Raw genomic sequence first — 14064 nt, 5'->3', positions numbered from 1 at the left:
TCCGTGCAGTACTGTGGAAGGTACAGGACTCTTCGACCAATCAGGACCGCGAACGCATCTTAAATGTGTCCTTTCGCGCCGTGTCGTCTGCTAGCGGCGAGCGCGGAAGCGGCGGGAGCATCTCCGAAGGCTTTTCCCCTCACCAATCTCTCTCGACGTGGTGCAGCGCTACGTGCTACGTTAAGTCGTATTTTGCGACTCATCGTGTCCAAATGAAATTATTAACCCCTTATTAATAATTTAAAAATTACGGACGCCGTGTTCTCGCTGGGCGTGCAGGATTGCAGTGCGCATACCTGTCATATATATATACTTGCGCTCCGGTGGCTCGCGCTCGGCGGCTCGTGCTCCGGTGGCTCAACGTCATTGCGACGCGATGAATGACCTTGCGAGACATGGCGTAGTAGAGCTTTCGCTCTAAAACGAAGCAAAAGCACCTAAAAAATCGCACTTCTAACATGCAGAGAAGCATTCAAGTAAACATGTTCCGACCAGACCACTTGTTAAGGCCGTTAAAACAAACAACGGGTTCCGAACACTGGCACTACATCTCGCTTTGCAGGAATCTGCGCTTGGTGGTCACGTAGCCTTGGCTCTGCGGCACGGAACTACTGAAACAGACTATATATATTACATACACGAGCCTGCACGAGGTGTATATAGGTAAAAACCTTGCACTCGGCCGCGCAACGCTTGAAACAGCGAAGCTGGGCGATCGTAGCCCAGCATTTTCCGGAAGTGCGCGTGAACTTTTCATCTTATTACTCATGATCATGATAATTTATTTTCGCGCGTCTCGGACTTATGGCCGTCACTGCGCGTTGCATGGCACAGCTTGCAACACCGACACCGCGTTCCAATGCCGACACCGCGTTCCAGGAGACCCGCATCGTGATTGCGTCTCTCTCTCTCTCTCTCGCTCTCATAGCGCGCAAAACCTCTTCACCTCGCAGAGCACGAGCGTACGAACGCGCCAGCTGTGGACGAAGACGACGACGCTAGAACGCAAATGCATCGCAAAAGAATCGCATAAATGCATGCACTGCAAGCGTGGCTGTATAGCCTAGTGCAATAAAAAAAAAAAAAAAAAAAACTGTATACCCTAGTGGTTACGACGCTCACTTTGGGACCGGGGGCACGCGGGTTCGAATCCCGCCTCGGCAAGAAAGTTTATTTTACTTTCTTTCTTGGTAGTTGCCTGATACGAACCGCAAATTACGGCTAACCTGAACAGCCTTTGCTGTTAAAAAAAAGATAACCCTTCCTTTTGCGTTAGAATAAAAAAAGTGTGGCCTCCGAGATGGCGTCGCTTGATCTCGGAGTCTGTGGAAGGGAAAGCAGGTCGGACAAGAAGAAAGATGGCGCTGACAGAGGTTGAAAGACGAACTCCATGCACTTGCGTTAAAGGAAAGTTACCATCCGCCTGCTGCACGTAGGGACAACGGCAAAACAGCAATCACGCAGGTCTGCGCGTCGTCCTAAACATGGCGATTATGGCGTATTCCCGACTCCGCAATCACTTCCGGCGCATGAAGCCTGCAGGAGCATAGCCTTCGACGTCTGTGTTTGTTACACAGAAATAACTGTAACTGGGGCGTCGATTTGGACTCTGCCTATAATGCGGACGCGAAGCTTCTCGACGGCATCTGTCACACCCTCAAAACCGATACGCTGTTGGCCTCGCGGTACAGGTAGCATTACAAGTACGTGTGCATGTACTGAGGAATGCGAAAAGTAACGCTCGGCGTTTTAACGCGTCTACGACCCTTGCCAAGGCATGCCCAATTGCGCCTCACCCTCGAGACGTTAGTAAATGCGGCACCGCGGTTTTGACACTACATTTCTGCATCGGGTTCGTAGGCGAACTCCACGTCATACTTCTGGGGGGATGTCGTAGTCGTCGTCCGACGGGTACCTGAAGCGCGTTGCATCTTATTCGTCGTCGTCGTCGTCATCTGCTTGTCGGGGACATCATCGCCACAGCGCTGACAGTGGCGCCACTGCCACTCCGATCATACGCCATCTAGTGAATCTCCCGCCAGGCAAAGCCCAACCACGGGCACAGCCTCGAACATATATTCATCACTACTGTTGCCTGATGCAACCAAGGGCCTCCTTGGTTGCAACTAGTTGCAACGGTGGCGCAGTGGTTAGCGCGCTCGCCTACGCAGTGGTGGTGGTGGGGCGGGAAATCGAAACCTCACCGTGGCCACTTTTTTTTTTTTTTTAGTTAGATTAAAATGACGTTATTTATGTACCGTTTTTCTGCCACGGCGTTTCGATGACGGCGGGGTCGCACAATGAGCCAAGTATAAGGCTGTCGGATTAATAATTAACGCGAACGCACGTCCGATATCAGAATAGCTTGGTATTCCTGCTGCTCCTTGTGAAACCGCGCGCTGCGTCGAAGACGTGCACACGTGTATACGACGCACCGGCACATTATCCGCCGCTGTCAGGCGCACTTCTCGTCGAAATGCGCCTCCGCATGCAGATGCGGCCGCGTCTTGACAAGCGCAGCCACTTCTGTGCCAGGGTCGCGTACAGACGATTTGACGTGTGTACGCGACGTCTGCGCATCGTTTCTCCAGGAAGCCGAAGCCAAGTACGGGTCAGAGTCGATGTGGCTTTTCTTTCCCACATACAGGGTTGGGGTCGAATGGACGTCGACAGCCCACCTTCATTCAGTGGCGGGGGGGGGGGGGGGGGGGGGGGGCTTGGAAAGACAAGAGATTACGCATATACGCATATACGGTGGAGCTGCGGAGACAGGTTTTCTGCGAGTGGCTGGAAACGTGGCCTCCGAAGTCGCACCGGCGCACGCCGTTGTGGTCTCGGAGGCTACGCTGGAAACCTCGAGTTTGCTACTAAAGATTACTGCAGAAAGCTCTGGCGGTGCAATCTTTCAGCTACGATAGTAATTGGTGGGTAGTGCGTGGATTTGTCTAAACGTCGTGCGTGTGGCTTATTCAGTCGTTTTCGTGAAGTTATTACGCCTTCTCTTCCCGAATTTTCGGGAAATCGTGTCTTCCTATAAACGCACGAAAGCAATTGTCACGGCCTGTGACCCGTTCGCAATCGGCGCGAAGTCGATCGACGGGTTATACAAGCCGGTTGGTCGTTCCGTACTCGAGCGAACACAGTGAAAGAGTCAGAGTCGGGAGTAAACAAAAAACAAGATATTTATCGACTGATAATGATACACATATGAATGAAATAAAATAATGCGAAAAAGACACAAGACAAACTAACACACCTGATCTTAATATAGCACAATGATGACGACAAATAAATATGACGAGCAATTAATAGTAGGTATAAAAATGAAACAGGGCGCGGGTCCAATATACAAGAATATACTTAACAGTAGTTCGCTAAAACAAAGTTCAAAAGAAACAAAACGATGTCATACGCATGGCCGGGCAGCAGCAGCAAGTCAATAAACCGTGAAGTCGGCGCGCGGAGCTTTCCCGAAGAATGCCGGCGAGCCGATCTTGTTGAGATGGATGCGATTGCTGGGCTGGGTTTCCCGGGAGTCTAGATCTGACAACTTCTGACAAGCAGGTTGAGCTAACTTGAGGCGAATTACCGTGAGCTTCGTTGCAGACGTTGGTTTGTCGTCTCGTACGTCAACTAGTTACGCGGAGCTCCGACGTGGCTAGGCGGCCCAGGCGATACTGGACGGCACTATAGCCCCCGACTGCTTCTCAGCAGATTACAGGTTCAGCTGATTACCAGGGCCTAAAACCTGCGCTTAAATAGCCTCTCCTCTCCCTAGTTTCTTAGGTCGGGGAACGGCAGGGATGGATCTCATGACTCCTCCCAAAAGTCTTGGCCGCGCCTCTTTTAATCAGGGGCGAGGGAACGGATGATACCCCCCCCCCCCCCCTCCTCGCTGTCAGAGGTCGCGCCCCCACACTGCACCACACAGACACACACGCACACACTTGGGTCCGTTGACAAGCACAGAAGCAACAGCGGCCGCCGGCCATACGGTGCCCTTTAATCGGCGTGTCGCTGTCTCGAAACTATGCCGTACCGTGAGACCACGAAGTTTTTGGCGCCCGTTAATCGGCCTGTCGCTATCTCGAAACTATGCCGCATCGTGAGACCACGCCGTTTTTGGCGCCCGTTAATCGGCGTGTCGATGACTCGAAACTATGCCGCTCCGTGACAGCAATTAAGACTCGATCCGCGCACAAGCGTATAACCATTTGCGAACTGTTGCATTTACATCGCAATATTTTGTTGGAAATGATAAATTTGCAAAGTTTCGAAGCCGCTCGAAGCCACAAGGGCGAAGTTTCGGCAAATGTTTCCCTCCGAGAACTTTCTTTTTCGTGCGTGCCCGACCGTTTCGCGCGTGCGTACGAACAGTCACCGTTCTGCTTGCAACTTTCGTATACCACTAAACTCGACGACTACTTTTCTGTGGCCGCACAACCAAAACTACGCGCTCGCACGTGTCGAGCTCCTGTTCTTATATTATTACGCCAAGCAGTTCCGGCGTTTCGCTGTCGCTTTACAGAAGCAGGAAAACCAGACACGGACACCACCAGAAAGCCAGAAAAGTATACAAACAGCAAGAAAACGAATATCCGTTTTCTACGCAAGCTCTTCATTTGATATGAAATAAGTCTTGAATAAAAAAATTAAATAATTATTGGTACTGTTTGTTGCACGCTACGTAGCCTCCCGTTGCTTAAATTCACGGACTACGTCACATGCAGATGCGCAGCAAAAAAGATGTGTGCTTCGGCTCCGTTGGCTTTGCTGCCACAGAAAGTTGTCGCCGGGTATAGCTCCGCATTTCAATATTGTAATTTCATAATTTTCATTCTCTTCGCGGCACTTTTCTTCCTTCTCGACGGCAGCCACGCTACAAAGCCTCCCATGCAGGAAATACTCCGAGATCCTCCAAAATGATCACCGCAGCGCAGCTTAGACAAGCAGAGTTAAAACCGTGACGCGTCGCGTTCGCCAGCAGGGCTTGAGGTTACGTACTACCCGCAACCGTCAAGCGCGGCGTGGAGGGCTTTGTTGACCGGCGTTGCCGCTGCGCCGCCTGTACGGCCCGTCACGCCTATGGGCAATGTTCGGCGGCTGCTTCGGAGGGACAGCTCGCCTACAAGCGGCTGCAAGGGATGAGCACTCATTGCGGTGGACACGCGTTTGCTCAACCGCATTGCGCTTACGCGCGAACGCCTTTTCCGGCATCTGCGTCGGCGTACGAGGTCTCTGTGGCAACAGCGGTCTTTTGTATACCGTCTACGCGTGTGTGAGGTACACGTGTGCCTCACAGCCTTATCGTAGCGTGCGCGCCGTCGGCGGCTGTGTCCGACGTGCTGCCTCATTTCTGACGCGCGTGATGTCACACTCTCTTTTTGTAAAGGGGGCGGTGTGAACTCTGGGCAGGACGCTGACACACATCGCTGGCTTCCATTTCCTGCCCTGTGTCCCGTTTTTGATGTAGTTTCGTGCTGTGTAAGTGAACGGGCGGTTCCGGCTGTAGTTTTTGATTGATTGATTGAGTGATTCATTCGCTCATTCATTGAAAGATTGAAGGATTGGTTTATCGATACATACGTCCCGAAGCCGCGCCACTTAGGTCGCGACGGATGATTGATTTGATGATTGGTTTATACATTGACATCTCCTCCAGAAGCTGTGGCATTTAGGCTTCGAGCGATGATTGATTATTGATTTATTGACACCTACGTCAATCAATCAGGCGTAACGTTGAGAGACAGGATGAGAGCGGGGTGCATCAGAGAGCAAACTGGGATAGCCGTTATTCTGGTTAACATCAAGAGGAAGGAATGGCGCTGGGCAGGCCCTGTAATGCGTAGACCAGATAACCAGTGTTAGTCTATATATATAGAGAGTTACAGAATAGGTGCCAAGGGGATGGGAGTCGCAGTCGAGGACATTAAAGAATTAAGTGCCGTGGTGAGATTCGGAACGCCGTTATAACGGGCTTTGTTGATCGGAGTGGGGGCAGGATCTTGAATCGCTATACCTCGTGCAAAAAAAAAAAAAAAAAAAAAATGAAATAAAGAAGTGCAGTTGCGAAACAACCATTGCCCTAAACTTCGCCTCCCTGTTGAATGTTTGTTTCCTCTATTCTTAGATGGGGTGCTTGTGCGGGCGCTGTAGTTAAAAGTGTGAAGTTGTGACGGTTCTTACATTATCCATTACATTGACAGTGACTGTATACCACTGTAGATGATTTTGACAGTGTGTAGACAGGATAGAAAAACAAGAAAAGTCTATAAGTGTTCGGTAAACTGGCTAAATAAATTATCTCTAAATATTATCTCCCCTTCCAGTCTCCCTCCTGCCCTTCTTTATTGCAGTAATCAACTGAGAATAGTTATCAGCCTTTCGCAGTGCTGCATGCAATTAACTGAAAACACATTGACTGACCGCAGCCACCACCCGAATCGCCGTACTATACAGTAGCGTGCAATTGCTCTCACCAGATTTATAGAATATCGCAGGAAGCGAATCGTGAGAGAAGGAGAGAAAGGAAGACACGACCGGTTTCGGGAGGACACCGGTTATAACGCGTGACACCGTGTTCGCTATTGTGCGCCGCGCTGAAAGACACGGCGTTTGCAACGAGCGTTTCGTGTTTACTTTGACTGTATACAATAAGCTAACGGCGAAACGTGCGTGTCCATCACGTCACCCCTATACCGTGTCATTTCACTCCCCTCCCAATGTCCGTATATACAGTCTTTGCCGTGGGATGCCGTTTGTCTGGCAAACGACAACAATTTGTCAATAGCCCGGCGTTCATCAACCTCTTCCTTCATTCTTTTTTTTTTCTTACCCTATTATAAAACACCCATGTGTCCCGTACCATAATCGTATATAGTAATATGGGTTTGTATGGAAACATACGAGTTTTCATGCAGTATGCCATATGGACATGACGTGCAGGATTGTGGATGCAAGCCATTGGGCAAACGGGCGTTTTCAGTGGGGTTTGCCTTCATTCTTTTTTGTCTTTCTATTTTTCTTTTTCGCCACGTACGGTTCGCCTTCAGGGGGTTGTTGAGCGGCTGTCACGCAATGACTCCCGCGATGTCGCTGTGCGGATGTCGATGTCCCTGACCGCGACTGAACGTATATTATGTAGGCTTTCATTGAAGGCTGCACACACCCGAAGGGCGCCTCAGTCCGCCTCGGCTTCGTTATACACGCGTGCACGAGTACGAAGAGACGCCGAACACTGCGCGCCCTCCATTTCCACGAACGTCGCTGTAGCAGTATCATGACAACGGGCCCGTTGCGAAAGGACCTCAATCACTTTGCGCCGTTTGAGCATCCGAGGGGGATCTTTTGTGTTGCGTCCCACAGGGCGCAACTCAGCCGGGTCATTTATGGGTGCTGCGTGCGCTCGCGCACGCATGCACACGTACGCACACACATACACATACACGCACATCTGATACGGCCCTATTATGGGTCTTTCGATATTAAATGAATTTTTGTGAAGCGGCGCCGAGTGCGGGGCTTGCCCCACCGGTACCACGGGTCGTCCCGGCATTGCACTGCCGCCGGGTACGGCCCACTTTTGAAATCTAAAATCAGAAAAGTAGTACACTTGGTTATAGTGTACGGCTAATGATAATGCGTCGTTGCCTTAGTATGCAGCACGATGATCTTTAAAATTAAAACGGATAGGCGGGCTAGTTGGTTGGAAGGGATAGACGGCTGCCATCCTTTTTAGGTGGTGTTGCTCCAAAGCACTACCATGGCGTCGCTGTGGTATCCGAAAACTCGAGTACAGTGTGTCCATTGGCTACACGGAAAAAAAAAAAAGAGAAACATTGCCCGCCAATCCACCCTGTGAAAGGTGGTTGGAAAGCGAAGCTTTTTACGCCACCCTCACAGTGACTGCGGCGCATTTGATATTTCACACACTACAACGTAACTTTAACCACGACCTTTATTATTATTTCCTTCACAACAATGTTCACTACTGCTTTATGATCGGTGTGATATACACTCAAATTTTCAGTTTTCACTCTAGTTACATTCTTTGCCAAGGTTAAATCAATGCACGTTCCGCGAATGGTGGTTGGTTGTTTTGCATTGGTGAAGCACACGAGTGCTAACTCTTTCCGTGGTCTACCCATAGTGGGGTAGTCTAGAAAATGAACCGAAGCAGTTACTAGGCTGGAAGGGTTTCGAATGACGTCAACCCTCTTTCAAGCAGCTGCATAAGCTATGCAACAGCTGCAATCTAATCTTACGCACCGCGCCGAGCTTGTTTCCGTTGTTTGCCCGCAGCCCTTATCATCCATCATGTTGGCTCATCACTTTGAAGCTTGTTTTTGTGGTTTTTCTTGCGAAAACGAGTGCTTAGTTGTACGCTGAATGCCTGAATTCAAGTAAGCTATACTGCTATACCTGCAATTGTTAGCGGTTCGTCGGGATCGTTTTTTGATTACAACGACGGACACGACAGAACCCTTGGCTGGTAGAGGTACAAAGCTTCGCTTTAAAAAAACCGCATGTCGTCAATCCGCTACTACGGCGTCTCTCGTCCAATCTACTAGGGGTCTTAGGAGGTTAATCAGAAAGAAGTATTGCGTGCATTTTCCGTCGTGCGAAACATTGCATTTGCGGTCATACTTTCCAGCTATGAATGACATATGCAGCGTCAAGCAAGTGCCAGGCGCTCCGCATTAAATAAACGCGTACAGCATTTGGGTGTTTTGGGGGCCTATCTTATTGTTCCCAAGCAGTAATTGAGACACGCATATATTGCATGTATTTAACGCTGCCCTCCCAGTACTTTTAGGTCACGAACGGCTTGCACACATCAGCGTCGCATAGCGTTCCCGACACGAAAGTAGCCAGTGTAGAGTGCTAAACAAAAAATAAGGGAATTCACACAGCATAGACATTAATTATTGTTTGAAGACAAACCCCAAAGGGTGTTAGTTTTTAAGAGTGTATATACAATTGTTATTGTTATGTCTTAAAGGTTGCCACGTTTTTAGAGTTAGCAAGCATTGCTGACTGAACCCAGCGAAGGAATGCCCTGCGGTTTGCATGTTTTCATTAATTTGCGCATCCATATATCTATTAAGTTGTCTGTAGCACATCGTCTGTACATCATCATTGGCACATCATCATCTGCGACTCATTCCATAAGTATGTCTCTTATCGGGACATTGCCGGTGTGTCTTCCTTTCCTTCGGTGTTCTCATGGTCTTGCAATCTAAATCGGATTCATTTAGGGCTGTCACTTTAATGCCTTACCTGAGGTTTTTGCCAGCCACTGATTAGGTTGGGCCTGGTTTTAATGTAGTAGAATTAGATTAGGCCTGTTTTTTGTGAATTCATAGTGTTTGTTCTCATGCGTTTTTGCAACTTGCTGTATTCACACCTCTTCCATTTCTACTATGGGCACAGCTCTGGTCATAGGCTCGGCTCAACTATTATTACCTTAGTTTTTTTTTTTTTTTTTGCTGTCCATATATTTTATTGCAACAGCTGCACCGTGCTTGCTTTTTTCTCACGACACGTGTAATTCTCTTTGTGCATCGGGGAGGAAAACAATATTAAAAATCTCTTACGTTGTGCACTTAGCTTGTTTGAACACTTTTTCTACGTAGCCTCGCAGTGAACCAGTTGCATGCTGATTGACAGGGTCATTATTCAGCCATTTGTTATACGTCGCACATCTGTGTGCATGGTGGTGCCCATGCTCTTGTGGTGCAATAATTTTTGAAGCTATTTTCACTTATTGCTGCTTATTGAACTGAAATTTAAGCTGAGGTGCGCGTCTTCCTAATGTGCATATAGGTAATACGGTATTTGCACAGTTGTTCTTCATTCTTTGTCTGCGAGCAGGCTAGTTGTCAAAATGGGTCTCAAATAATGTGAACTGCTGCCTATTTATTCACTTCTTTCCTGCCATTTGTCTTTTTTTTTTTTCGTTTCATCTGCAAAGAAATTAATTACCTGAATGTGTGTGTGTTTTGGTCATTACGGCAGACACTTGACTTAATAAAGATGAAGGTGAAAGTAAGATCAGACCAACCGGCAAACATTGTGATACAAAGAATAAGATGTGGCTACTTCACTGGATGTAATTGCAATTCTGTTCAGCTTTTGTTGAACGGACTGTTTGTTTTTTGGACTTACGAGTTTCTCACCATTTTGCTATTTTATTCCGTGGTGCTAGTGTAGAATAACTTACGGTCTCCAAGTATTATGAGATGGCCACAATGGCAGAAGGTTTGCACGATTGACACATCATTTCTTGCTTTTCCTATCACAGCCATCCATTCCAGTCCCTGCTCTTAGAGATCAGCAAAAACCGGAAAGGTGCGTAAAGGTTACGTTGGTTTAGACTGGTTGAAAGTTGAGCATGTTGGCTTTGATTCACGATGAGTGTTCGAGAGGGAAAAGCTCCTTTCAACAAAAGCTGTCTACCATGTTGAAGTATTAATTAAAAAAGTCAATCTTTCTGCGTTGTCCCGCTGTAACTTGAGCACCTGGCCTGTAACACATTTGTGTTACTTTGCACTGCTGACGAAAACGTGTTTATTTGGTAAACGTCAGAATTTAGGATGGTCAGTTCATCGTTTTTAATTTTGAAGAGCGCAACATGGGACGGGTCGCGTGTTGCACTGTTCGAAATTCAACATTATTTATTTCATTTATGTATTTGATTCTTTATTAGTGCAAATTTGACAATCCTGATCATCAATTCTTGACTCACCTGGGCCTCATTTTATGTGACTATAGCACATTTTGTATCCGAGATCCCTTTGCAAGTTTTACGTAGAACCTAATCAATGCTGAGTTTGTCTGTACTGAAATAAGAGCAAAGGTGGGGTCGGGATAATATGGCAATTCCATAATCCATTGATATTCCTCTTCGCACTTCACTGGTCTGAGGGGTGGTCCGGTCACCTTATCACCAAGATTCGCTGACCATGATTCGTGGATGATAAAGAAATAAAATTAAGCAAATGGAATCTTTGTATTCCACCGGCCTAGATGTCTGTACAAGTGTGTGTTACACTGCAAACCGAGTTAGCAGCTGAGTGAGCTTAGCAGAAGAGGACTTGTCTTGTGATCCATGATAACAGCAGTTCTGGATCCAAGGTGTTTTTGCATATTTGTATATAAAGATGGTGCTGTGTCATTCTCATCATTCCAGTGCTGTTCCTGTATTTTGTTCCTGCGCTGCTGTACTGCTTCTACAACAACCTGGCCTTCGTCAACCTGGCTGCGTTTGACCCCACCACGTACAACCTGCTGCTCCAGTTTAGGGTTGTCATCACTGGCCTCTCCTTTCAGGTGAGTGCAGTCACAAAGGTGATGATTTGCTTAATCGTTACAACAGATCTATCCTAGCTGATACATCTAATAAAGGCATACCGTCGGGAAAACAAATGGGAATTCCCAATATTGCAGTGGAGATAAAGAGAAAAAGGAATGGAGTTGGGGAAGTCATCTGACGCGTAGAGCGGATGACCAGTAATTCTATTAGAGTAATGGAATGGATGCAAAAATCGACAAAGCCTATAGTAGCTGTCCATATGACAGGTATATATATATATATACGGTGCATTTTTTTAGCCGCACCGAATTTTAAAAAATCGTCTGTGGCAGATAGCACAATTATAACCCTTGAGCTAAATTACTCAATATGGTGGCCATTACTTCTACAAGAAATCAAAATGCTTAATTGAGCAATAACATAATTACATTTATTATATTTTAAATAATTACTTTACGGCACATATTTGAATCTATGAATTGTAGCTCTAGTGAGTTTACAAGGCGTATCGACTTGGAACGAATTCTGAGGATTTGCGGCATCTAACTTGTGGTAAAAATGCACTGTTGTTACACTTACTTTAAGAAAGCGGTGTTTTACGCATTGAAACACAAAAGTAGCTGCCATGCATTTCGTCAGACACTGAAAATTATCTCGAAACTGGCGTAATCCTGAGAATGTGTTCCAAGTCGATATTCCTTGCAAGCTCACCAGCTACAATTTGTAGATTTAAATATATGTAGTAGAGTAATTAATTAACAATTTTATTAGTGTAATTTTTAATTATTCAATTAAACATTTTGATTTCTCATAGAAGTAATGGCCGCCTCATCGAGTGACGTAGCTCAAGGTTTAGAATTGTGCTATCTGTCACGGGCAATATTAAAAAATTTGGTGCAGCTGAAAAAAATATTCATAGAGAAACACCTGGTACTGACTGGAACTGGTACTGTCGGCGGCGCAAGGTGCATTGATGACGCGAGCAAAGTACTGCAGGTGGCGGTGCCAGGTGCGCTGATGACGTTCCGATCATTATAAGCCGTTATTGCCCTTTACAGCCTTATCCATCTGCATCAAACCATTATGAAACTTACTCCAGCGGCGGCCGCATATGGCATGGCCGCGCAGGCCATATCTTGGAAGTGATCTGCAATGCCGACAGAGTGCCGACTGCTGATAGCTTCACGTGCTGTGTTCTCGCCGCTTGCTTTGCATAGAAGAGAGACAAGTGGGCCCCTATCTTGAAAGCAATCTGGGATAGGTGCAGAGACATATTTGAATCAGGTGCAGAGTGTGGCATGTGCCAAAAGCTCCATGGGCGCTGTGCTCTTGCCGCATAGCTTGCGTTGAGAGGCAGCATGAAGGTGAATTCGCTGGCTGCTGTGGGCGCTATCTTGAAAACAATCGTCTTAGGGGATGGACGGACGGTTTTGCGCGTTTAAGCATAGAAATGCTTACCCATTTAAAAGCACCCGGTATGTTTCTCGGGCACAGGTTCTCTTCAAGAAACAACTGACGCGAAAGCAGTGGCTGTCTCTACTCCTGCTCACTGCTGGATGCATCGTGAAGCACCTCGGCCTACCAGCAAAGTCGCCGCCCACTGCCGGTGGAAAGGTGGTCGGCCTCTTCAGCAGTTTGTTCAGCGCCCACATGCTGCTGTTGCTGGTGCAGGTGAGTGATGGGCAGTTCAACAAGGCTTCATTATGTGGAAGATAAGTTCCGCAGAAGCCTGCAAGGTTGAGGAAGCGTCATCGAGATCATTATATTACTCCTTTGTTCGCTTCATGCAGTGGATGACATTTCCTTATCACAACACGCTCTCCATCTTGCGGACTTCTATGAAACTGATTTGCCATCTTCTGTGTCCCTGAGCTTCCAGCTGTCGACTAATTTGGCTTTGCTCTGCGAACTCTTAGCCTCCTGGTTAGCTCGGTTGGTAGAGCGACTGCATCAGGAAGGCGTCGGTACAAATTTTTGCTCAACTGCAAAGCTTTCAAAGAAACCCGTTAGAATTTATTTTGTAGTTACATGCTACTCGTAGTGTATGTGACAGTACAGTCGACTCCCGTTAATTTGACCTTGGTTAATTTTACTTTTCACCTGATTCGAATGCACTGGATAGCCTGGGTGAAAAACCACACATTGCTATATGGATACAAAACTTTACTTTGAACTCAAAAGCATGTCGCTTTAATTAATTTGGCTCCCGCGGATGCACCCTCGTGCGCGCAGCAGTTACTAAAAGCTTGAAAACACAAGGAATTTGGCAGGCAGTGCTGCTGCTTTCCTAGGCAGGAGCTGTTTTCTTTAAATTTATTTTTATCTTTTACTGGCCGACATGCCTTCCACTCATGAAACCGTTCATTCCTGCTTGGTTTGTGTCTTGTTATGCTAAGGCAGCCTTTGAACATGTTGCCATTCTTCACCTCATGCTGGTTGCCTAATGCTTTAAAAGCAAGAACCGGAAAGACTTTGAGCAATAAAAAAGGTTTAAATTCTATCGTTTTGCCATTTGTTAATTCATCCTTTCGGATTATTCAACCGACTTATATGGTCCCACAAGGGTCAAATTAACGAGAGTCGACTGTGTTTCTCTTTCACAAGGCTCATTATACTCTGTTGGGGTTTCCATCTGCTTTATTGAGACAGAGAAAAAATAATCAAAAAAGGTTTTATGTCATTCATCAAGGAATGACTAGGAAACTGGTGCAAGTAACTAAATAAGCTTTTCATTTGGAGTGTATCCGAGC

At 46.9% G+C, this 14064-nt stretch overlaps 1 protein-coding gene and 1 pseudogene across 1 annotated transcript in view; both read left to right on the top strand.

Annotated features, from left to right (window-relative positions):
• Positions 1-14064, top strand: part of LOC119464178 (UDP-galactose transporter senju) — a 45051-nt gene that overhangs the window by 25644 nt on the left and 5343 nt on the right. Inside the window, exons 3-5 of the mRNA XM_037725036.2 lie at positions 10304-10350; positions 11192-11331; positions 12809-12985. Coding sequence (XP_037580964.1) covers positions 10304-10350; positions 11192-11331; positions 12809-12985 — 364 coding nt within the window. The remainder of the gene's footprint in view (positions 1-10303; positions 10351-11191; positions 11332-12808; positions 12986-14064) is intronic.
• LOC119465389 (U2 spliceosomal RNA) lies at positions 7450-7585 on the top strand (annotated as a pseudogene).

Source organism: Dermacentor silvarum, chromosome 9 (genome assembly GCF_013339745.2).
Source record: "Dermacentor silvarum isolate Dsil-2018 chromosome 9, BIME_Dsil_1.4, whole genome shotgun sequence".
NCBI classification, from domain to species: domain Eukaryota; kingdom Metazoa; phylum Arthropoda; class Arachnida; order Ixodida; family Ixodidae; genus Dermacentor; species Dermacentor silvarum.
This window is presented reverse-complemented; position numbering and strand designations above follow the sequence as displayed.